Genomic DNA, 25,145 nt, shown 5'->3' with positions numbered 1-25,145 from the left:
ATGTCAAATTATTTGTTTCACTCTGAGGTGTATCCAAAGCCACAGAGTAGATATGGTATATCCTCCTACAATATTGATTTTATGTAAGGATTTGGAGAAACAATATTTTTATATTAAAACCAAATACATTATGGAGTATAAAAAGCATTTTACAAAGGAATTTTATGCTCACAATGGGCTGCTTCCAGATATTTCCCCAAAGCCTTGCCTGTTGTGGTTTCTGGCTTCTATACCTTAAAGCAGCAGTCCCCAGCCTTTTTGGCACCAGGGACGGGTTTTGTGGAAGACAGTTCTTCCACGGACGGGGAGGGGTGGGGTGATGGCTCAGGCGGTAATGAGAGAGATGGGGAGCGGCAGATGAAGCTTCTCTCGCTCACCCACGGCTCACCTCCTGCTGTGTGGCCCAGTTCCTAACAAGCCTCTGACCGGTACCAGGGGTTGGGGACCCCTGCCTTAAAGGATTCTTTAACTGAAATTTTTAGGTACAACATTATAAAGTACCTGAAATACAGTACTTGAACCTACAGTAGAAATGAACACCATGAGATCTAACTTCTAGCTTTTACTGCTGGTACTGTGGGTATAAAGAGTAAGGCAGTATGGGTAAAGAAAGAAAAGGGTGGGGCGAGGTAGGGAGAATTAAATAATGAGGAAAGGACCAGGGAATATAATGAGGAGTATGCATAGAGTGGTGTTTTTTTCTTTGCTTTTTTTCACTCCAAGGGATGAAGGAAGGAAAGGGAAGGTGTTATGGCTGTAACAGGAAGGTTATATCTTGTGTCCTACCACTCCATATGCCTGACTTGACCTCTAAAGGGCACTGGGGCAATGGTGAGCAGTGGAGACAAAAGCTGTGGGGTAATCGATTCTGAGAATCAAAGAGGAGAAGTTACTGGATTTGTGTTTTCTCTCTGCCAACCCATAAGTCCACTCCATCATCAGCGTTATCATTGTAGGCACTTACATAGTGCCAAGCCCTGTTATAGACATCTACAGGTGGGGAAACAGTTACATAGAGGTTGAGTGATTGCTTAAGGATACATGGCTGTTAAGTATCTTGCTTCTGACTTTAGGAAGAAAGCAGTTTTTAATTAAGTATGATGTTAGCTATACTTTTTTTTTTTTTATTGCCTCCCTTTATCAGGTTGAGTAAGTTCTTTTCTTACATTCCTAGTTTGCCAACAGTTTTTATCTAGACGTTGGATTTTAGCAAGCAGTTTTTCTGCATGTATTGAGAAGATTGTATGGTTTTTCTTTTTCAGTTTGTTAATATGGTGAATTACATTACATTTTTAATGTGATGTTAAGCCAGCCTTGCATTCCTGAGATCAACTTTGCTGGGTCTCGACATATTTTTATATACTGTTGGATTTAATTTGCCAAAATTTTATTAAGAATTTTTACATTTATGTTCCTGAGTGGTATTGTAATTTTCTTGTATTGTCTCTTCCCCTCTACTGCAGACTTCAGTCACATGTATGTTAGACTGCTTGAACTTGTCCCTCAGCTCACTGATGTTTTGTTTTTTTGTTCAGCCGTTTTTTCCTTTGTGTTTCATATTGGATACTTTCTGCTGCTATGTCTTCAAATTTACTAATCTTTTGTTCTGTAATATCTAAACTGCTGCTAATCCCATCCAGTGTATTTTTCACCCAAAACATTGTATTTTTCATCTTCAGAAATGGATTGGAGTCTTTTTTTTTTTTTTAAAGATTTATTGATTGATTGATTGATTGATTGCTATGTTGGGTCTTCGTTTCTGTGCTAGGGCTTTCTCTAATTGTGGCAAGCAGGGGCCACTCTTCATCGCGGTACGCGGGCCTCTCACTATCATGGCCTCTCTTGTTGCAGAGCACAGGCTCCAGACGCGCAGGCTCAGTAGTTGTGGCTCACGGGCCTAGTTGCTCCGCGGCATGTGGGAATCTTCCCAGACCAGGGCTCGAACCCGTGTCCCCTGCATTAGCAGGCAGATTCTCAACCACTGCGCCACCAGGGAAGCCCTGGGGTCTTTTTTATATCGTCCATGTCTCTATATTATATGCTTGATCTTTGCTTATTTTCTTGACATATGGAATATAGTTATAAAAATTATTTTGATATCCTTATCTACTAATTCTAGTATCTGTACCATTTCTCTGCTCATTATGGGTTATATTTTCCTGCTTCTTTGCATGCCTGTTAATTTTTTATTGGATGCTAAACATTGTGAATTTTACCTTATTGCGTGCTGGATGTTTTTGTATTCATACAAGTATTCCTGAACTTTGTTTTGGGATTCATTTAACTTACCTGGAATGCTTTGATCTGTTAGAGGCTTGCTTTTTAGCTTTTTAAAGCAGGAACAGAACAGCCTTATCCAACTGTTCTATAAAATTAAAATCATTTAGAGTGAAATTTTATTTTATTTGTTAATTTTACTGGCTTTCTCTCGGCATTAGATTTATTCATGTGTTTTGAAATTTTAGTTTGCAACCTAAATTTTAGTGGAAGTCCCCTACCCCCCTCCTTTGTCCTCATCCTTGCTGTTTAACCAGATTTCTTGACCCCCTCATCAGGGAGTAGGTCTTATAATGAAAGTTCTGTCCCATATTGATATAAGCCTAACCCAGCTCCTGGATTCAAGTTGTGAACCTGGCTCTGGCCCTTGTCTTGAGTGGACAACCTGTAAGGCCTCTTACTGTGTGAAGGCTTAGTTGCCACTGCCTGCTGCCAGACTCAGAACCCATCAAACCATGGCATCAGCCTTACTCATTACTTTGTATTTCTTTTCCTTTTCAGATCCATAAAGATTTGTCTTTTAACCCAGCTGTCTCTTTTTTATTACAATTTATTATTAAAATTTTCAAACATACAGAAAACTTAAAAGAATTACATAGTGAACACACATATGCCCATCACTTAAGTTCTACAATCAACATTTCACTATAATGTCTTTATTACATATCTGTCCATCCATCCATTCCTCTATCTACCCATCAATCCATGTTAATTTCTTGATTACTTCAAAGTAAGTTATACTCTTCATCCGTAAGTACTAAAGCATTGCATATTTTTAGCTAGAGTTGAATATTTGTTTTTCTTTGTAGTTAATTTTTTTTCTTTTGACATAAGATTTATATACAGTGAAATGTACAAATCTTAAGTGTTACCAACACATCATCTATACAACTCAAACCTCAGTCAAGGTAAGAACATTACCATCACCAGAGAAAGTTTCTTTGTGCCCTTTCCCAGTCAGTCCATACTCCTGCACCCCTAGAAGAACCATTGTTCTGTATTTTATTTCTACCATAAATTAGTTTTGCTTGCTCTAGAATTTCCTATTGTGGAGTCATAGAGCATGTACTCTTTTACGTAAGGCTTCTTTTGCACAGTATGTTGTTTTTGAGATTTAGCCATGTGGTTGTGGTAATAATTTACTCCTTTTCATTGCTGAGCAGTACTATTGCTTTGTTTAAACACACCTGCTGTTTGTTTACTCATTTCAGTGCGGTCCTTCTGATTTCTCTTTTTATTTTTTTTTTGTCTATCACTGCTAAGCGTGTGGAGAGAAAAGAGTGCATTAAAGTATGAATCTAACAGTGCTATCTTAACCTAAAGTCCCCTGGTTTAACGAATGTGTTTTCATTTTAAGTTGTTTTGTTTAAACTGAGTAAACTCAGCTGCTTTCTACTTTTATAAGGAATTGAGTTTATCCCTTCCATTTTCCCTCTAAGTCTGTTCATTATCACATTTTTACATGAAATTTAAAAGTAGAGAATATGTTATATTAATGAAGGGCTATATTTGGTGTTTAAAAGTTCTCTTGTCCCATAAATAATATCAAATAGTCTGCACATTAAATATGTATTTGCTTTTCATTTCATTTAAAAAATTCAGTAATTCTGTCTTTTTGCTACTGTATTTATTAGGTACATTTTATCTATGATCATGGCACTCCTTTGTAATCAACAATAATTAACAGTAGAACTCTCTGTTTTCAAGATTATGTTGATTCAGCCAGCCAAACAATATATTGCAATTCTATGGGACCTCTAATATCTCTTAATTTTGGATTAATTCTGCAATATAATGTAAAATTTTGAGTAACTGAATCTATTTTTCTGATACTTATGTTAAAAGGAATAACTAATAAAACACAACATTCTTTACACATAAAGTTTCAATATTTATTAAAATTATATCTTATTTCATTTTTACCTTTCTTAGGTTTGGTTGGGATGTTCCAGTAATTCTGAGAAATTCGGAAGAGACCCAGTTCAACACAAGAGTTTTCAAAAAGCAAATGAGACAAGTCAAGAATCCTTTTGGCTTAGAGATCACCAATCCATCTTCAGCTTCAATTACAAGTTGGTGGCTATTTTCCAAAGATTTTTCTCTCTTTCTATGCCCCTTTCTTAGCCCTTTAATTTTCTTTCTCTACTGCTTTCTCTTTCTCAGACTTAACAAACATTTATTGAGCCCCTGTTCTGTTCCAGGAGCTATGCTACATACCAGAGATACAAAGACTAATAATTCAGAAACCTTGCTCCTAAGGAGCTTATCAACTAGTAAATAGAGGCATTTGTATGAGAAAAAATAAAGTATCACAGGTGTTAATAAGAAGTCTGTTAGGACACTGTGCCATTTTCATGGTTCTTCAGTGCAGTGAGAAAAGTAAGGCAGTGTAGTATAAGTATAGCTAATGTAAGGTTGCTACCCTTCTGAAGAACAGCCATCTTTTCATCTGAAATTATGGTATTTTGATATTAAATGGTAATAATAAATGGTGGTTATTTCTGTACTTGGGGAAATAAATTGTCTGCAAGATTATCTAGGAACCACTGGAGTAAAAGAAAGAAGGAAAAGGGTTAAGTTTGGGGAAGCATATACAGGAAAAGCTTCATAAAGAGGAACGTGCTGTGTGTGTGTCTCTCTCTGTCTTATTTTTTCTCCCCCCCTGCCCCCCCCCACCCCGCTTTTTTTTTGGTGAGTAGAGTTTTGAGATAAGTCGGTGTTTATCTTTTGGGATTGGGAGAAATTCTAGGTAGAGAGAGAAGCACGAGCACAGCAATGAGATGTAAACAGAATAATGCGTTAGAGAAACAATAAGTAGTTTGTTATGTATAAAACATAGGGTGGGACAGGTAAGAGAGAAGAATCAAGGAAAATTCAAGTTCTTTCCATGGGTCCTCCATAGACAGATCCTATTGCCAAGGTAAGGAGCGCAGGAGGAACAACAGGTTTTGGAAGAAAGGTAATGAATTCAGTTTTGAAATTGTGGACTCTGAAATGCTTCTGTGGCAGTTAAGTAGAGATATAGAGTAGGCAGTTCTCCACACAGTTCTGTAGCTCAACAACGATTTCTGGTCTAAGACCCTATCGTTTTTCACACTTGCTCACATTTCTGGTACCTTCTAAACAAACAAGCCCAAACTTCTTCAACTTGTCATCTTTTTCTAGCCACTGTCCTCTTTCTCTTCCTCCCTTCCCAGCCAGGCTTCTTCAAAGTGGTTTGCGTTTGCCTTCTCCTCTTAGCTCGTTCCCTTTTATGCCTCAGATGATTGCAGTCTGATTTTTGCCTGTATCCCTGTACTGAGATGGCCTTCTCCAGGGTCCCTAATTACCGCTTCGGCCCCCACCTCTGATCCCCCCAAGTCCTAAAATCCAGGGGACGCATTTCCGGCCTGAGTCAGTGCTCTCTCTGCAGTGTTTAGCAGAGTTGGCCAGGCCTTCCTTCTTGACATCCTCTCCCTTGGCCCCTGTGACCTTCTTGTCTAGTCATCTTCCAGCCTCTAACTTATAGAATCAGTTGTCATCAGTGTACATAGTCTATAGGGATTATCAACCTTAAGTAAATCTTTTTTTTAAATTAATTAATTAATTAATTTGTTTTTTATTTTTGGCTGTGTTGGGTCTTCATTGTTGTGAGGGGGCTTTCTCTAGTTGCAGTGAGTGGGGGCTACTCTTTGTTGTGGTGCGCGAGCTTCTCATTGCTGTGGCTTCTCTTGCTGCGGAGCACGGGCTCTAGGCACGCAGGCTGCAGAGTTGTGGCACGCGGGCTCAGTAGTTGTGGCTCGCAGGCTCTAGAGCGCAGACTCAGTAGTTGTGGCACACGGGCTTAGTTGCTCCGCAGCATACGGGATCTTCCCAGACCAGGGCTTGAACCCGTGTCCCCTGCATTGGCAGGCGGATTCTTAACCACTGTGCCACCAGGGAAGTCCAACCTTAAGTAAATCTTGATTTACATTGAAAAAGTACAAAATTTCTTTTTCTTATTCCTTACCTATAAATATTGTATGGTTACCCTATGACTTAAAGGGAACTAAGGACCTCTTTTCCCCCTCATGTTGGATAAGGGGTTCATTCTGACATTTTGCACTTAGGAATAACAAATTTCAAGATAGGACAGAGAAAACTAACTTGTTTAGAAAACATGCCTGATTAAGATGTGCAGAACTGTGGTGGTTTCCTGATCGCTAACCTCTATGGACACGTACTTAGACCTGCTATAATGTCACATCTGGCTCTTGAGCAGGACTGCCAATAAAAAAAATCCACCAGCACAAAGCTGTCCTTCCTGCAGCACAGTTCCACAAGCCTGGAAACACTGAAAAAGAAGAACTGTTACATCATGAGCAAACAAATACAGGACACTTGTGAGCTAGAATGTGTGAGAAAATCCATCAGTCTGTCTTTCATGCAGAAAAAGTCTCAAATAGAGACCGCCCTGTAAATGTTAGAAGCAAATGAAAAGATACCCAGTAACTAGAAGACCTCTCTGCTATGTCCAACACACTAGATGCTAACAGTAGCATTACTGAAGTACGTGAAAAAAATTTTAAGTGTGCAAACTTGTAGCATGCTTACTGAAGTATTTTAATTTTTCAAATACTAATGCATATCATTCTTTTTTAAAAAATTTGTTTGCTTTATTTTTTTATTTTTGGCTGCATTGGGTCTTCGTTGCTACGCGTGGGCTTTCTCTTGCTGCGGCAAGCGGGGGCTGCTCTTTGTTGTGGTGCACAGGCTTCTCATTGTGGTGGCTTCTCTTGTTGCGGAGCATGGGCTCTAAGCGTGAGGGCTTCAGTAGTTGCAGCACGTGGGCTCAGTAGTTGTGGCTTGTGGCTTAGTTGCTCCATGGCATGTGGGATCTTCCCAGACCAGGGATTGAACCCGTGTCCCCTGCATTGGCAGGCGGATTCTTAACCACTACGCCACCATGGAAGTCCCTCTTTTTTTAATTGAAATATAGTTGATTTACCATGTTGTATTAATTACTGCTGTACAGCAAGGTGATTCAGTTATACATATATATACATTTTTAAAAATATTTTTTTCCATTATGGTTTATCATAGGATATTGAATATAGTTCTCTGTGCTACACAGTAGGTTTATCCATTCTATGTATAAAAGCTTACATCTGCTAACCGCAACCTCCCACTCCATCCCTCCCCCAACCCCCTCCCCCTTGGCAATCACCAGTCTGTTCTCTATGTCCGTGATTCTGTTTCTGTTTCATAGATAGGTTCATTTGTGTTGTATTTTAGATTCCACATATAAGTGATATCATATGGTATTTGTCTTTCTCTTTCTGACTTACTTCACTTAGTATCATAATCTCTAGGTCCATCCATGTTGCTGCAAATGGCATTATTTCGTTCTTTTTTATGGCTGAGTAGTATTCCGTCATATATATGTACATCTTCTTTATCCATTCATCTGTTGATGGACATTTAGGTTGTTTCCATGTCTTAGCTATTGTGAATAGTGCTGCTGTGAACATAAGGGTGCATGTATCTTTTTGAATTACAGGTTTGTCTGGATATATGCCCAGAAGTGGGATTGCTAGAGCATATGGTAATTCTGTTTTTAGTTTTCTGAGGAACCTCCATACTGTTTTCCATGGTGCTTGCAGCAACTTACATTCCCATCAGCAGTGTAAGAGGATTCCCTTTTCTCCACACCCTCTCTAGCATTTGTTATTTGTAGACTTTTTAATGATGGCTCTTCTGACTGGTGTGAGGTGGTACCTCATCGTAGTTTTGCAATGCATGTCATTCTTTATCTATCTTCTATGGGGAAATAAGAAGAACGTTTTGCTGGGAATTGTACTCAGTAGAATAAAATTCATTTGTTTAAACTGTGGAATGGTGGATGTCATTAAAGGTGTCTAACCATAACATTGAAATAATATTCTGAGCAATAATTGTGAGATTGTAAAAGGTTATTTCATTTGATGTGTAGATAGGTAGTTTAAAAATGCAAGTCTTTATTTTCACTGCGTACCTAAGATGCCTGGCACATAGAGGAGGAAGGGTGAACATCTGGAGACCTGATTTACTTGAAAATAAAGCAGAGAATCAGTTTTAATCTTAGTTGTTTAGCTCTGTTTACTAGACGTGGGTTGTTGGGATTGCTTTGTTGTTATTTAATGTATGTGGGTTTATGATGCTTCCATGTCCCCAGGGTAGAAGCTTTAATGACATTAAACGTAAGTACTCAGGGACGTTCCTGTTGGCTCAGTGGTTAAGAGTCCGCCTGCCATTAGCCTGACACTTGGTATTTTTCTTTGTCTATAATTGAGTAATTAAGAGACTGAGAAGCTGAGCAGAAAACAGTGGCTGAGAGGCTGAGAAGTTAAACAGAGCTTTTGAAATTTCTTAGGACAGGTGGAACCAAAATACTGAGTCCCATTCTTCCAAAGAATAGAGAATTTGACAAGTATCAGATGATTTTTGTTAGGGATTTCTGAAGAACTATACTTTAGGAATAATGATAAAAAAGAGCATTATACACACACACACACACACACACACACACACCATTAGTTCCAGAAGGAAAGTTGAGAGAGAATGTTGTAACAGTAATACTTTAAAATACAATAACCAAGAATTTTCCAAAACAGATAAGGGATCTGATGCCACAGACTCAAGAAACACTACAAACCCCAAGCAGAATAAATACAAAGAAAATCATTATAAGCACATCATAATAAAACTGCTGAAAAACAAAAAACAAAACAACAAAAAGAAAAAAAAAAAAAAAGAATCTGCCTGCCAATGCAGGGGACACGGGTTCGAGCCCTGGTCTGGGAAGATGGCACGGAGCAGCTAAGCCTGTGCGCCACAACTACTGAGCCTGTGCTTTAGAGCCCGCGAGCCACAACTACTGAACCCATGTGCCACAACTACTGAAGCCCGCGTGCCTAGAGCCCGTGCTCTGCAACAAGAGAAGCCACCGCAGTAAGAAGCCCATGCACCGCAATGAAGACTAGCCCCCGCTCACCGCAACTAGAGAAAGCCTGTGCACAGCAACGAAGACCCCACACAGCCAAATAAATAAATAAAATAAATAAATTCATAAAAAAAAAAAGTAAGTACTCAGGATATATTAGTTGAGTTGAATTGACTTAAAGGGAACTAAGGACCTGTTTTTCCCCCAGTGGTGGATAAGGGGTTCTTTCTGACATTTTGCACTTAGGAAGAACAAATTTCAAGATAGGACAGAGAAAACTAACTTGTTTAGAAAACATTCCTGATTAAAACGTGCAGAACCGTGGTGGTTCAGGAATTCTGCTGTCCTTTTGTAAGCAACTGCCTTGTGCACGATGACACACATAGCATTTTTGGAGGAATTTGTGAACCTCTCTTCCCTACAACCTAAAATTTTCAGCTCCCAGTACTCCCTCCGGTTTTATTATCCTCATGCATGATCTCCTTGTATATAGTTCTTCTTTCTCAGGGCTTCTTCAAGGTTTGTGGCTTTTCTGCCCTAGGGTTTCTCCTTTTTTAATGGCTCAACTCATTTGACTGTAGTCCTTTTTTTTTCCAGTTTTTTGCAAGGCTATCTCTTGTGCTGTGCTTTACTTGGCTGTTACAGCTAGGCACGTAAGGGCAGGTTGAGAGAAATCACATCCATGCTGCCTCGCTTAATTTGGCTTCTGAATTTTCTGGTTTATGGCTGTGTCCCAGTTTTGTTAATGATCTGTTATTGATCTGTTAGATCAATAGATCTAAGATGCCATTGTGTTCACACTGAATTATAGAAGATTAAGAAAATGTAAGAATGGGAATTCTGTTTGCAAACAAGTGGGAAGAACTAAAGGGAGACATTCTCTTGTCAGTCTATTAATGGAAAAGTTTATGAAAGATTGTAGGGAGTAGAATTTTACAGATTCTGTAGTTCTTTTTGTTAACTTATTAATTTCAGAGACATATTATGTTAAAGTATGAGTAATACCCAGTGGTGAGTAGACTCTGACACTCCCTATTGTAGTCAGATGTACAAAGTCTGTACACAAGTCTTGTATGCAGCTCTGAATCCCTGGAACTCTGAGTCTTTTTACAAAGCAAACACACTGGGTAGGTTTCTATGTTCTGCAAGTTGAGTTTTCAAATTTTTTTTTTTAACGTTTATCCTTCCATTGTTCTTTTTTTAGTGTAAGTAAACCCATATATATAGATATTCTCTCCTTTGAGATAAACAGTAACATACTATATATACTTCCCTCCACCTTGCTTTTTTCATTTAACAATATATTCTGAAGATTGTTCCACAATAGTACATGCAGATATTTTGATATGGCTCAATTCTTTTTTAAGAGTTACAGTACTTCATTATAAAGTATTCCAGAATGGCCATCATCAAAAAATCTACAAACAGTAAATGCTGGAGAGGGTGTGGAGAAAAGGGAACCCTCTTGCACTGTTGGTGGGAATGTAAATTGATACAGCCACTATGGAGAACAGTACGGAGGTTCCTTAAAAAACTGAAAATAGAATTACCATACGACAAAGCAATCCCACTACTGGGCATATACCCTGAGAAAACCGTAATTCAAAAAGAGTCATGTACCACAATGTTCATTGCAGCACTATTTACAGTAGCCAGGACATGGAAGCAACCTAAGTGTCCATCGACAGATGAATGGATAAAGAAGATGTGGTACATATATACAATGGAATATTAGCCATAAAAAGAAATGAAATTGAGTTATTTGTAGTGAGGTGGATGGACCTAGAGACTGTCATACAGAGTGAAGTAAGTCAGAAAGAGAAAAACAAATACCGTATGCTAACACATATATATGGAATCTAAAAAAAAAAATGGTTCTGAAGAATCTAGGAGCAGGACAGGAATAAAGAAGCAGACATAGAGAATGGACTTGAGGACACGGGGAGGGGGAAGGGTAAGCTGGGACAAAGTGAGAGAGTGGCATGGACATATATACATTACCAAATGTAAAATAGATAGCTAGTGGGAAGCAGCCGCATAGCACAGGGAGATCAGCTCTGTGCTTTGTGACCACCTAGAGGGGTGGGATAGGGAGGGTGGAGGGAGACGCAAGAGGGAGGATATATGGGGATATATGTATATGTATAGCTGATTCACTCTGTTATAAAGCAGAAACTAACACACCATAGTAAAGCAGTTATTCTCCAATAAAGATGTTAAAAAAAAAAGTATTCCATATTTTATTCATTTAATCCCTTATTGATAGATATTTGGGTGGGTTCCAGCATTTTGATATAACTAGTGCTCTAAACATACATCTTTTCACATTTTTTTGCATTTTTGCCAGTAATACAATAATATTAAATCATTTTCTGGGTTCCTTTTTATTCTTTTTCTACTTTTTTTTATATGCCTTTTATATTTTTTCCTGTCCTATCTACTTCCAACTTTTTTTCCTTGCCTCATGTTTTGTGGTTCTTTAGTGACATAGACGAAAAAGTATGTGTGATTTTAATATATATGTATACATATACATATATATATATAATTTGTATTAATAAAGTGTTCTTCTTCAGCTATTCAATAGTTAATCAAGAAAAATAGCTAATGAATTTTCCATTCTTGAATTAATACCTGATGTTGGGCACTATTTAAAAATTTGAAATCAAATTCTGTTCCAGTTACCTATGTGGAATTCCTGCCAATTAAGATTTTTGCTTAACAATGATTAGAAATTGCTCTATGTTGCTGCTACTGTACATGTTTGGAATCTGAGACTCTGTGTACATACTACTGAATAGTGAGAAGAAAAGTGAAAAGCTCAATTTTTGGTGTCCTATAGAACAGCAGTCCCCAGCCTTTTTAGCACCAGGGACCTGTTTCATGGAAGACAGTTTTTCCACGGAAGCGGGGGTTGGGGGGGATGGTTCAGGCAGTAATGCGAGCGATGGGGAGCGGCAGATGAAGCTTCTGTCTCTCACCTGCTGCTCATCTCCGGCTGTGCGGCCCGGTTCCTAACAGGCTACAGCGGACCAGTACCGGTCCGCAGCCCGGGGTTGGGGACCCCTGCTGTAGAGCATCTGCTTGTGTTTGTGTATCTCCTTCCAACTCATACTCTTGATCACCTTTTAAAAAATACATAATGTATCAATAAAAATTCCTATTTGCAAACAACAGAAATCACTCCAAGGACACTGAGTAGCTTACAGAGTTGCCAGTAGGTTTGGAGAGCCAGAATCAGAGACCAAGGCTGTTCAGCCAGGAACAATGACCAAAATCATGCCCTTTTGCTCTGGTAAGTATGCCGTGGCCACTGAGCACTAGATGTTGCAGCTTGCACTGCCAGCAGTATGAGACATTGGATGCTGCTGCCCTTGAACTTAATATTGCTACAACTGCAATGAGCAAGGGAAAAAATCATATAGGTGGCACAGAGTAAGTCCTATGTAAGTGTTAGGTAAATAGGCAAAACTATATAAGATAATTTGAATGTCTGCTTATAACTTATATATCCACTTAATCAGGTTTACTTAAATTGTAATATATTTTATTATGCTGAAAGCAAACAAATGAATGAGGGCATCACTATTAAACCCTCCATGTTTTGGAATCTCCACTCTTTCCTTAGGATATTTTGCATATTACATGGGACATTAACTGTGTGACAAGGGTATATCAGTGTTGTCAATGAGTATGTTAATGTTAGTAAGGCTCAATTTCTTTTTAATATTTTTCCTACTCCACTGATCATCTTCTGGACCGCATGGGTTGTATGCATCCGCTTTTAGAGACAGCTCTATTACTTCTTGTAGTTAGGATTATATACACTGTTAGAGTGGTAGGTTATCAATAGTGAACTGTATTTCAGTTTTTTAAATTTATGTGGGAAGAGTCTTGAAGTCATCAAAAAAAAAATCTTTATAACTTCCAAGAATAAATATAAAATAATGTAAATTAGACTTTACTGACAGTGCTTCAAAATTGTGTAGACATTGAAGTTTTTATATCTTTTGTTTTAGAGACCATTTCCTTCATTTATAGGCACATATCCTTTAATGAGTTCCTTTAACTGCCGTCAGCCTGGCCAGCATCCAAAAGGAAGCTTTTGTTACTGGCTATGTATAATAGTAGTAGAAATAGCACTAGGTAATTTTCTTCTCTTTGTCTCGTTTGTTTTCCACAGCTGGCATAACTTTGACAACAGATTGCCTTGAAGATAGCCTCCTTACTTGCTACTGGGGGTGCAGTGTTCAAAAATTATATGAAGCTCTGCAAAAGCACTTTTATTGCTTCCGAATAAGCACTCCTCAAGCATTAGAAGATGCTCTGTATAGTGAATATCTCTGTCAAGAGCAGTATTTGTATCCTTTTATCTGATATATCCTTTAGCACATGAAAATTTTAGACATTAGACTTTTTATGGATAAAATAGTGTTGCTAAGTTATTATTTATCCCCTTTGGTATATTGTTGTATTTTTGCTTATAGTGGCAATTTATCTTTACATCTTCAAAAAGTATTAAAAAGGACAGCAAAGAAGAATTATATTGCCAGTTACCAAAAGATACTAAAATTGAAGACTTTGGTACAGTGCCCAGATCTCGCTATCCATTGGTAGCGCTGTTGACCCTAGCTGATGAAGATAACCGAGAAATTTATGATATTGTAAGTAATTTTAAAATTCTGGAAACATTACTTTTAAGTGATTTGGATGATGGGTCTTAATTATTTGGTGAAATAGAAAAAGGTTTATTTTAATTTCTGAGGATATACATTTGGCCTGGACACATTTTTTTTTTTGGAAAATGAATACACGGGAAGTACACCTGTATGCGTTTTATATGTGTAATGCTCCTTCAGAGCATGACTTGTTTTTTTCCATATGGATTGCAAGAATATGATTTTATTTAGAAAATGAAAGATAGAGTTGAATTACATTAATTTCATCATCCTATATTCATTTTCTGCCACATAGAAAAAGGTCTGTTAGGAAGCATGTTTATTCCTAGCATTTTTAGCACTGAATAAATAAGCATTGTAATGATCTGAAGGGCTTGATTTTAAGACAGTATCCACTCTTTTCTTTGCATGCTTGCAGTCATCTTGTTTCTATCATAGCCCCTGCTGCACCTACATCTTATATGTGTTTGGTCCCTATATTTTCAGTAATTATTGTAATCTCCTTTTCTCATTATGTGCTAATTATTTCTTTAGTCTGGTAGTTTATCCCAATTAGGAAGATAAAAGCATGTTAGAGATCTACAAGGCCCTGAGCCTGACATTCCTATAAGTATGGTAGAAGCTTGTACGTGAAATAAACTTTTGGTGAAATCCTATCATGATAAGAATGGCTTTATATACAATTTACTACTTTTCTGAAGTGCATGAAATAGATATGTTGATGCATAAAGATATGGTAACATTTTTATGACACTTTGTAATATACAAAGTACATTCGCTACCATTAACATATTTATTCCTTCCAACAACTTTGTGTGTTAGGGCATCTGTCTTATAAACACTAAAAGAGACTAAAGAAAACTCCCAGGCATTCAGGAAATAAGAGATGGAACCAGGGCTCGATTCTGAGCCTTTGTAGTCCTGTGGCAGTATGCTTTGTTTTTAACAGGAGTATCTCACCAAAACCAGCACACACTGAGCTTTGGAAGGTGCACACCCTGATTGGGAGATCTAGACCCTGCTCAATAAGTTATGCCTCTGTAGTTTTTTGGGGAGCAGGGTTAATTTTATCAAATTGAAGTTCCATTGAGCTGAAGTCAGTTTGTTTTTTCCAAATAAAAGTCATACTAACAGCAGTGTATTTCCAGAACCTAACAGAGTGCCTGAAACACAATAGGTGCTCAGTAAATTTGATAAGTGAAAAAAAAAGTCATACCAAGCAATGTTAGTGAGCCACATAGAGCCTCACAGCCAAGCTCCTGAATAGTCCATAGGAGAGCTCTTCTGGCTGTCTCCCTTCTCCCTCCCTTTGGCCGTCCCACTCTTTTCAGCTGAAGATAAATAAGACCTATTAAGTTGGTGTTTGATATGTCCAGCCTTTCTGTCCTTCACTCTGCCTACCTGGGCAAGATAGCCCTTCTGTCACCACTGTGTCCCCCATCTCTTCTAAGCTCCCCTACTTCTTTCCTTTCATTCGAGACAGAAAGGGTCAGATCTGTCACCTTCCTCTCAGCTTCCCCTGTGGTTCCTTTCCCTCTCGCTGCTGGTGCTCTTTGTCAACTTGAGTACTCAGACTCTTCCTTATTTTCTAACTTTCCTCCTCAGTCTAAACAGAGAAGGAGTGTGAGAGTGTGTGTGTGTGTGTGTGTGTGTGTGTGTGTGTGTGTGTGTGTTTGGTGTTGGGGGGTGTAAAATACATAAAGTTGACCATTTTAACCACTTTTCAGTGTATAGTTCAGTGGCATTCTAAACAGGGAAAGATTTGCTCTCAGGTCCCTGATGCAACTGGAATGAAGTCTACTGGCCCAGCTGTGGTTGGGGGAGGCTTATTCCACAGGGCAGACAAAGTACCTGGTTCTCAGGTCCTTTGTATACACCTCCTTGCCTGGGTCCTTCTCTGTATCTTCTGTTCTTATCAGTAGGTTCCCTTCTTTTTTTCCTGTTAATCCTTGCTTCTCGCTCTCTTATCTCTCAGGTGGGGCCTAACATTGGCACTAAAGCATATTAGTATATTTTGTATGAATGTTCTCTGTTCTTAATTTTAAAAGCAAATTGGGCATTTGGTTTTTCAGTGTTTTATCTGGGGTCAGAAATTCTAAATCTAAAAAAGAAATTTTTTAACTCTCTCACTCCTATCGTAACAGTAATAAATTACATTCAGATTGTGTAGTTAGGAACCAGTTTGTTATTTTAGGTAGATAAGGAAAGTAGGGATTGTCACTGCAAGATCTTGAGTTAAATTTTTTTTCATTTTTACTAAATTATACTAGTTTGTTTTCTGTACTACTCAAATGATACATGTTTGTGGCAGGAAATAGAAGTAGAAAATCTAGATAAGCCAAAAGGGAAAAAAGGAAAATCACCTGTATTCTATCATCCAAAGATAACCACTGTGAATATTTGTATCTTTCTAGACCTCTACGTATGTAATTTTGAAACAAAAATAGGATCAAATTGTCCATACTATTTTGGGATCTGCTTTCATTTAATAGTATGTTTTAAACATCTTTTCCATATCAAATTAAATCTACAACTATATATATATTCATAACTAGCATGATAGTAGCTTCAGAGGCTTTTAATGTTAAATTAAATGGCAGGATTGTTAGTAGTAGGTGATAACATTACTATCTTTTACCACTCCTGTCGTTTTGATTTAGTATTAAAAGCCTCTGAAGTCACTGCCAAATTAATAAATCCTTATGAGGCTGTAAAGGATATTGTATGTTTACAGCCATAATAGGGTTGTTGTTTTTTTTTTAACTTTCTTTATGGACATAATTTCAAAAACTTGCAAAAATAAAAAAGTAGAAGAACATCCATATACCCTTTACCCTGATCTCCTATTGTTAATTGTTAACATTTGCACCATTTTCACTATTTGCCCACATACATATTTATGGGTGTATGTGTATATATATTTTTTAATGAATTGAGAATAAGTTGTATACATGATGATTCTTTACACCCAAGCACTTCAGTGTGTATTTCCTAATAATAGGGATATTCTCTTGTGTAACTACAATATGGTTATCTACTTTATAAATCTAACATTGGTATAATATTTTATCTAATCTATTATAATATATATTCCAATTTGTCAGTCTGTCTAACAGTATTCTTTACAACATGTTTTCCCCTCCAGTACAGATTCTAGTCTAGAGTCAGATGTTGTATATGTCATGTATCTTTAACCTCCTTTAATCTGAGACATTTCCATAGCCTTTCTTTTGTCTTTTATGACATTAGCATTTTTGAAGAATAGAGTCACGTGCACACACTGTTTTTGTAAAGTAGAGCATTTCTCATTTTGTCTGATGTTTCATCATGATTAGATTGGAGTTGAGCGTTCTCAGCCAGTGTACAACGCAGGTGATTATGTGTGCGTTTCAGGGCATCGCCTATAGAAGAATGGGAGGTTCTTTACCCTCATTGGTGATGTAAATTTTGATTTCTCAGTCAAGGTGTTATCCAATTTTCCACTGTTGCCTTTTTTTCCCTCCCTTGCAAGTAATAAGCAGTGTGTAGGGAGGCACTTTAAGACCATACAAATATCCTGTTCTTCAGTAAAATTTCCTCCTGGATTTAATATCCATTAATGATTCTTACCAGATTTCATCTTTACCATGATGGTTGCAAAATGATTATTTTCCAACTCCAGCCCTCCAGTCAGCCCTCAGCATTCTATAACAAGCAAGAGTCCTCCGATTTACCTCTTTGTTTATCTATTTGTTATCCTCATGGCCTCATGAATTCCTTTTTCCCCCAGTGGTTTATAATTCATTACTGAATATGATTATTTTGGTCCTCAAACTGCCCTTTCCTTATTTCCTGCCCCAAACTGAGGATTTATAGTCAAAAACTGTGTCCATAAATTACTCAGATTAGTTCTCTCAAAAGTCAAAAAACTATATAAAGTGGTATACTCAGATGTTTCTTTCATCCCTTACCCCCATTCTCATACACCCCAATTCTTGTACAGATAATCAAGTTCATTGTTTTCTGGTTTGTCCTTCCTATGTTTGTTATTGTAATGATAAGAAAATACAGATATCTTTCTATTTCTTCTTATTTTTCCTTCTTTCTTACACAAAAGGTAGCACCCTATATATACTATACATGTTCTTGCTTTTTTCACTTACAGCTGCCTAGCACTTTATTGTATGTAGGGTATCCATGTATGACAGTTATTCAGCCAATCTCCTGTGGTTGGACATTCAGGTAGTTTCCAGTATTCTGCAATAACAGATAATCTTGCACTGAATAACGTGTGTCCGTATTTTAACGTTGTTGAGGTTATGTGGTTGAAGGCTAAGTAAATACATTTCTTTCTGTTATATACTGCCAAATTCCCCTCCATTGGAATTGTACCTTTGGAGTTGTATTTTTTTTTTTTAACACATTTCCACCAGCAGTATATGAGAGTGATGATTTCTCCATAGAGTGTACTGACAAGCTTTTCAATTTTTGTTAACCTGATGGGAAAGAAATTATATCTCAGTCAAGTTTTAATTGGCATTTATCATATTGTGAGTGAAATTGAACATCTTTTAATATGGCTAAAGACCATGTTTTTATCTTTTTGTATATTATCTGTTCATGTCTTTTGCCCATTTCTCTATAGGATTTTTATTCACTTTTTCTTCAATTTTTAAAAGTTCTTTATAAATTAGAGATATTAACCCCTAGTCTGTGATATACATTGTGAATATATATTTCAGCTTGTCATATGTCTTTTGGCTTTACTTTTAGTGCTTTTTGTCATGCAAATTTTACATTTTTATGTAGTTAGGTTTGTCAAATTTATCTGCCTCTGGGTTTGGGTCATAGTTTGAAAGTCTTTTTCTACACTAAAACTAAAAAGAAATTCACATGTTTTTCCTAGTACTTGTATAGTTTTATTTTTCACAATTAGATCTCTTATGCTTTTGGAGTTTATTCTTATGTATGGAATGAGGAATGCATCTAATTTTATATTTTTCCAAACAGCTATCCAGTTGCCCCAATACTTTTTATTATTAAGAAGGCTCTCTTTGTTTAGTGATTTGAGATGCTACCTTTGTCATATTTGTATATATAGTTATGTCTGTTTCTGGACTGTTTATTCTGTTCCATCCATCTGTCTATTCATGTGCCAGTAACACACTGTTTTAATTTTAGAGGCTTTGTAGTATGCTTTAATATCTGACTGAGCTTAGTCCCTCTCATAGCTTTCTTTTCAATATTTCCCTAGCTATTCTTTTTTTTTAAATTAATTTATTTTATTCATTTTTGGCTGCATCGGGTCTTCGTTGCTGCACGTGGGCTTTCTCTAGTTGAAACGAGGGGGGGGCTACTCTTCGTTGTGGTGCGTGGGCTTCTCATTGAAGTGGATTCTCTTGTTGCATAGCACAGTCTCTAGGCACGTGGGCTGCAGTAGTTGTGGTGTGCGGGCTCAGTAGTTGTGGCTCGTGGGCTCTAGAGTGCAGGCTCAGTAGTTGTGGCTTGAGGGCTCAGTAATTGTGGCGCACGGACTTAGCTGCTCTGTGGCATGTGGGATCTTCCTGGACCAGGGCTCGAACCCATGTCCCCCACATTAGCAGGAGGATTCTTAACCACTGCGCCACCAGGGAAGCCCCTTTCCTAGCTGTTCTTATGTTTTATTTTTCCATATGAAAATTTTAGTCAACTTATACAGCTGTATAAAAACTAATTGCTATTTTTGTTGAGATGACATTGAATTTGTAAATTTGAGTATAAATAAAATAATTCTGGCAAAAATATGTAACTGGGTCCTCTTTTGTGACTGTGATTTAAGGAACTTATTGTAAGTTTTCTAATTTATCAACCTTTTATTTTTATTTGAGAAGTATTTTTCACATATCTGTGAAATAATGTAAGGAGGTATGTACTGACTGTTGTTCAATTTTTATCTTAGATTTCCATGGTGTCAGTAATTCATATTCCTGATAAGACTTATAAACTCTCCTGTAGAATATTATATCAATATTTACTCCTGGCTCAAGGTCAATTTCATGATCTTAAGGTAAGTTGTACCCTCTAGTCTTTATCCTGTGTCTTTTTTGTTTGCAGAGTTTCAAAGAATGACTATCTATAAAGAGATAATATTTTTCAGTTAGTTATCATAGAAGTTAGCTATTATTTGTTATTGGATTTGCTAGCTCATAAATTTTTAGCACGTCTTATGACCCCCGGATTTGAAGCGTAATTGTCATTTGTAATATCTTTACATTTGTTTCTTTGATTTTCAGCAACTTTTCATGTCGGCAAATAATAATTCCACTCCCTCCAGCAGTTCCTCTCCAGAGGAAAAAAACACAGACCAAAGTTTGCTGGAAAAGGCTGGACTATCTGAAAGTGAAGTGGAGCCTCCAGAAGAGAATAGCAAGGACTGCGTGGTTTGCCAGAATGGGACTGTGAACTGGGTGCTCTTGCCATGTAGACACACGTGCTTGTGTGATGGCTGTGTTAAGTATTTTCAGCAGTGCCCAATGTGCAGGCAATTTGTTCGGGAATCTTTTGCACTTTGCAGTCAAAAAGAGCAAGGTAAAGACAAACTGAAAAGTCTCTGAGGATGTTGTTACAACTGAGAAGTACACTTCCCACTGAAGATGCAGTGTTCTTGTTTTCTTGGAATTAATCATAACATGGAATCTACAGTGTTAACCGTCAGTGAAAATTCTATTTTAACTTCATATTTGTATGGTACATGGATGGTGAAAATTAATTATTCCTTGCTGTTCAGTATGGCAAATACTGGAATCCCATTCTGGGTCAATGCATAAAAATTCATTCAACCTCTTGAGAAGAATGTAAACATTTGGCCTTTTATCAGCTAGAGGATTTCACGTAATGTTGATTAGAAAAATTCTGAAAAGCAATCCATCTAAAATTCGAGGAAGTAAAAGTCTTAAGATTTCTGAATGTTTTTCCTTTGACAAAATCTAGAATGCAGTTGGGTAAAAATGAAATCCTTCTTAAAATAATTGTATGTTCCCTGGTTTACAAAAGAGTTGGAAAGGGCTTCTAACTTTAAATCCTTTCCTGAAATATCTGTTTTTATAAATATCCAGCTGTTCGGTTTCTAATTTTCCTTATAATTATAGTCACATAAACACAAGTCTTAATTTTTAAATATAGCTTCTTAAATCATAAATGCAAGAAACAATTCTTGACTGTTCTCAGTGTATCATAGACTTAAATGATACTCATTTATAGGAAGCAGATATACAAAACATGGATAATAAAATTTATTGGATAATTAAATGTATTGTCCAATATGATTAGAGTAGCTGGATGTGACCTACGAGGGAAGATCTGCGAGGCTCTCAATGCCTTACCTTAGAGTTCCTCCTGCACACGAACCCATCCAAAACTGAAGGGGTTTAGAGCCAGAAAAATCACTAAAAGAAACAAGTGACTTTTTTTCTAGGGTGTTTTTTATTCTAAGTAAACCCCGTGTCCTTCTGAATAGTAAATCACTTTGTTCATCCCTTGTCACATCCTCTTAAGAGTTGAGTAACCTGATAGTCAAAAAAGCCCCATTCCCCACTTTTCCCAAGATGACTAAGAAGAAAAAAGTAAATCAGAGCTTCCTGTTTCTTCAGTGGAAATTACCTTTAACTCACTAAGAAATTAGATCATGGCAAATAAACTGTGACATGCAGGGAGATTTCCAAGCCTCATTTGTCCTGTTTGTATTAAGAATAATGCTTTGGGGCTTCCCTGGTGGCGCAGTGGTTGAGAGTCTGCCTGCCGATGCAGGGGACACGGGTTCAAGCCCGGGTCTGGGAAGATGCCACATGCCGCGGAGCAGCTGGGCCCGTGAGCCACAATTACTGAGCCTGCGCGTCTGGAGCCTGTGCTCCGCAACAAGAGAGGCCGCGATAGTTAGAGGCCCGCGCACCGCGATGAAGAGTGGCCCCCGCTTGCCACAATTAAGAGAAAGCCCTCGCACAGAAACGAAGACCCAACACAGCCATAAATAAATAAATAAATAAAAATTAAAAAAAAAAAGAATAATGCCTTATCTTTGTATCAGTGTGTTTATGTAATATTATTTCATTCCCATCAAATATAGCACTTTCAAAAAGACATTACCTATTCTCCATTTTATAAACCAAATCAAATTTCATCTATGTTCAATAGCTATGTAATAAATACCTTCGAGGGGCCAGATACCTTTTGGGAGTCTGGGCTACAAAGAATCAGACAAGGCTCCTGACCTCAGAGTATCTGTCCCTAACAGAAGCATTGATGGCTTATTAGAAGTACATCCCTATCTTAGTAATTCCTAAGGCCCTGTTCTCATTCTATCCCTGGAAGCAGGGCGGTCAAAAGCTACAGTCCCTGCTGCAGTTGGCTAGCTGTATAGCAGTTCATCTGGGAAATTCACTTTGTAGGTCAGTTGGGGGAATACTCAGGGATCATTTTGCCCATCCTATCCATCCAGCTTCCCTTTACAGATCTGTTTGTACCTAAACTGTCCTAGATACATGGTTGCTTTCTCATCTGAGATAGATTCCACCTGCAATCTTATTCCATTTTTCATAATTTTTTTTATTGTAGTAAAATATACATAACATAAAATTTACCATTTTAACCATTCGTAAGTATACAATTTGGTGGCATTAAGTACTTTCACATTGTTATGTGACCACCACCAGTATCCGTCTTCAGAATTTTTCCATCATCCCATACTGAAACTCTATACCCATCAAACAGTAACTCCCCATTACCCCTCCCTTCAGCCCCTGGGCAACCACCATTCTACTTTCTGTCTCTGTGAATTTGACTATTCTAGGTACTTCATATACATGGAATCATACAATATTTGTCCTTTTGTGTCTGGCTTATTTCATTGAGTATAATGTTTTCAAGGTTCCTCTGTGTTGCAGCATGTATCAGAATTTCCTGCCTTTTTAAGGCTGAATAATATTCCATTATATGTATATACCACATTTTGTTTATCCATTCACCCATTATTTTTCATAACTCTTAAAGATGATTTGCCCTTAGCTCCCCTTGCTGCAACTAAAGGAATTGTTTTTCCTGACCTCAGTAGTAATAAATATGAGGAATTTGGTAAGTAATCAAGTAAAAACAAGTACAGTGTCTCTTAGAGGCTTATGGCAGAATTGGCCAATAGCAGTGAATAAGGGACATCTTGTGAAAACATCTACAAAAGCATTTTATTTAATTTATCTTATGGATCATTAGATAAAACATTTGCTTTATGTAGAGTAGTTGGTACTTTCCAAAAATCTCAACCAGGGATACATTAAACAGACCTGATAGGTGAGTAGCCACCTCCTCCTTCAGTGACCCTTTCTTCCCAACTTGGTACCTATGAGGGTTCTTAATGTCGAAACCAGCTCTAGGGGAGAAACTTAAAAACTTGCTTAAGGACACAACACAAATCATCTCATCACAGCACAGATAATCATGAATTGTCTCCCACTGGGTCTATTGTATTTTTTTTTTTTAATTAATTTATTTATGACGGTGTTGGGTCTTCGTTTCTGTGCGAGGGCTTTCTCCAGTTGTGGCAAACGGGGGCCACTCTTCATCGCGGTGCGCAGGCCTCTCACTATCGCGGCCTCTCTTGTTGCAGAGCACAGGCTCAGTAATTGTGGCTCACGGGCCCAGCTGCTCCGCGGCATGTGGGATCTTCCCAGACCAGGGCTCGAACCCGTGTCCCCTGCATTGGCAGGCGGATTCTCAACCACTGCGCCACCAGGGAAGCCCTCTATTGTATTTTTTAAGCCTTCTCGTTAATTGTGGAATGAAATTTTGTCTTGGCTTGTGGGAATTTGTAGCATCAATATAGGTAATCTGGGGTTTAGGAAGGGTGGGTGGAGGTGATTTCAGCCTCTTCTACTCATTCCTGCCTCAGATGGCCCCTATTCCACTAGGTAATTCCCTAACTCCATTACCTAGATTTTGAACACTGAATTCCCCTCTCTTTTCATATCTCCCTATATTATATTTCTCCTGAATCGTTTCTCTCTTGTCATCATGACCTCTAGTTCCTGGGTCCCTGAGTCTATTCTAATAATTCATGAACTTGCTCCTGGGTTGCTGGCTCAACTGTTTCAAATATGTTACCATGTTGGCTTGCTCTCTTGGCCTCTCCACTCTACCTGCCCCAGCAACCCACACACTTGGCTTACCTCAGCTATGTTTCTTTCCTGCTGTTACCACAGAAGGTCAAGTGGTCTAACCAATTTATGGAGCCCACCATGAAGCCTCTCTGCTTAGTTGCTTCCAGGTGTCACTGCTGCTCAACAATCCTTTTATTGTTTTCCTAATGGACCCCCTACCGAACTCCCAATAGCTATTTCTCTTCCACTCTTGTCAAGTTTTGTACCCCACCACTGCTGTCTCACTTTCAGAAAAGAAGCTTCAAAAGGTAGGTTAAGATGATAGACCCCCAAAGTCATATATCTTGGGCTTTTTCCCAGCTCTGCCACTTGTCCCTTGGACAAATTATTTAACCTCACTCACTCTGATCAGTTTCCTCATCTATAAAAATAGTGATAATAGAACCTAACTATAGGCTGTTGAGAGTTTTATACCAGTTAATATATGTGAAGTGCTTAGACCTGGGCATAGCATATAGTAAGCTCTATGTGTGACAGGTATTACTGTTACTATTTTGTTTAGATATTCAAAGCCAGTAGACATTCTTTTCTCTCTTCCTCAAAAGAGGAGGTATATTATATATATTGATACTTCTGAGGCCAACACTGCTTGTGTTATTGGTCTCATCTCTGTTTGCTCCCTAAACTCATTTAATCATTCAGTAATTGAATAATTACCGAGGGCCAAAGACATTAAACGTTGTGTGGGCATGAGAATACGGCAGTAAAAAAAAAAAATAGGCAAAAACCCGTGCCTTCATAGGCCTTACATTCTAGTAGAGAGAGAGACAAATTAGCAATATCATATATCAGGTGGAGATTAAGTGCTATGGAGAAAATCAAAGCTGGGATGAATGAGTCGGGAATGTGAAGGATGTAAGTGAGGAATCTACTTCAAATACGATGGTCAAGGAAGGCCTCACCAGGATAATAGAGACCTGTAGAAGGCCAGGAAGTGAGCTATGTATATCTAGACAAAGACATCTTAACCACTGCAAGGCTGAGAGGTGCAGTTTACTGAGATGGAAACAATTGGGAAAAGGTAGGTTTGGAGGAAAAGAGCAATTTTGTTTTTGTTCCATTTTGGATGCCAATTGGAAATCCAAG

The 25,145-nt window shown here is 37.9% G+C and overlaps 1 protein-coding gene across 1 annotated transcript in view; it reads left to right on the top strand.

Annotated features, from left to right (window-relative positions):
• Positions 1–20,815, top strand: part of CGRRF1 (cell growth regulator with ring finger domain 1) — a 29,126-nt gene extending 8,311 nt beyond the window's left edge. Inside the window, exons 2-6 of the mRNA XM_082450476.1 lie at positions 4,210–4,349; positions 13,401–13,578; positions 13,734–13,881; positions 19,814–19,921; positions 20,148–20,815. Of these exons, the coding sequence (XP_082306602.1) occupies positions 4,210–4,349; positions 13,401–13,578; positions 13,734–13,881; positions 19,814–19,921; positions 20,148–20,468 (895 nt within the window). The 3' untranslated portion in view covers positions 20,469–20,815. The remainder of the gene's footprint in view (positions 1–4,209; positions 4,350–13,400; positions 13,579–13,733; positions 13,882–19,813; positions 19,922–20,147) is intronic.
• The last annotated feature ends 4,330 nt before the right edge of the window (positions 20,816–25,145 follow it).

This window comes from Balaenoptera physalus (genome assembly GCF_965194825.1).
Source record: "Balaenoptera physalus genome assembly, chromosome: 2".
In the NCBI taxonomy this organism is placed as follows: Eukaryota; Metazoa; Chordata; class Mammalia; order Artiodactyla; family Balaenopteridae; genus Balaenoptera; species Balaenoptera physalus.
The sequence above is the reverse complement of the archived record's forward strand: the minus strand, read 5'-3'. Positions and strand labels throughout refer to the sequence as shown.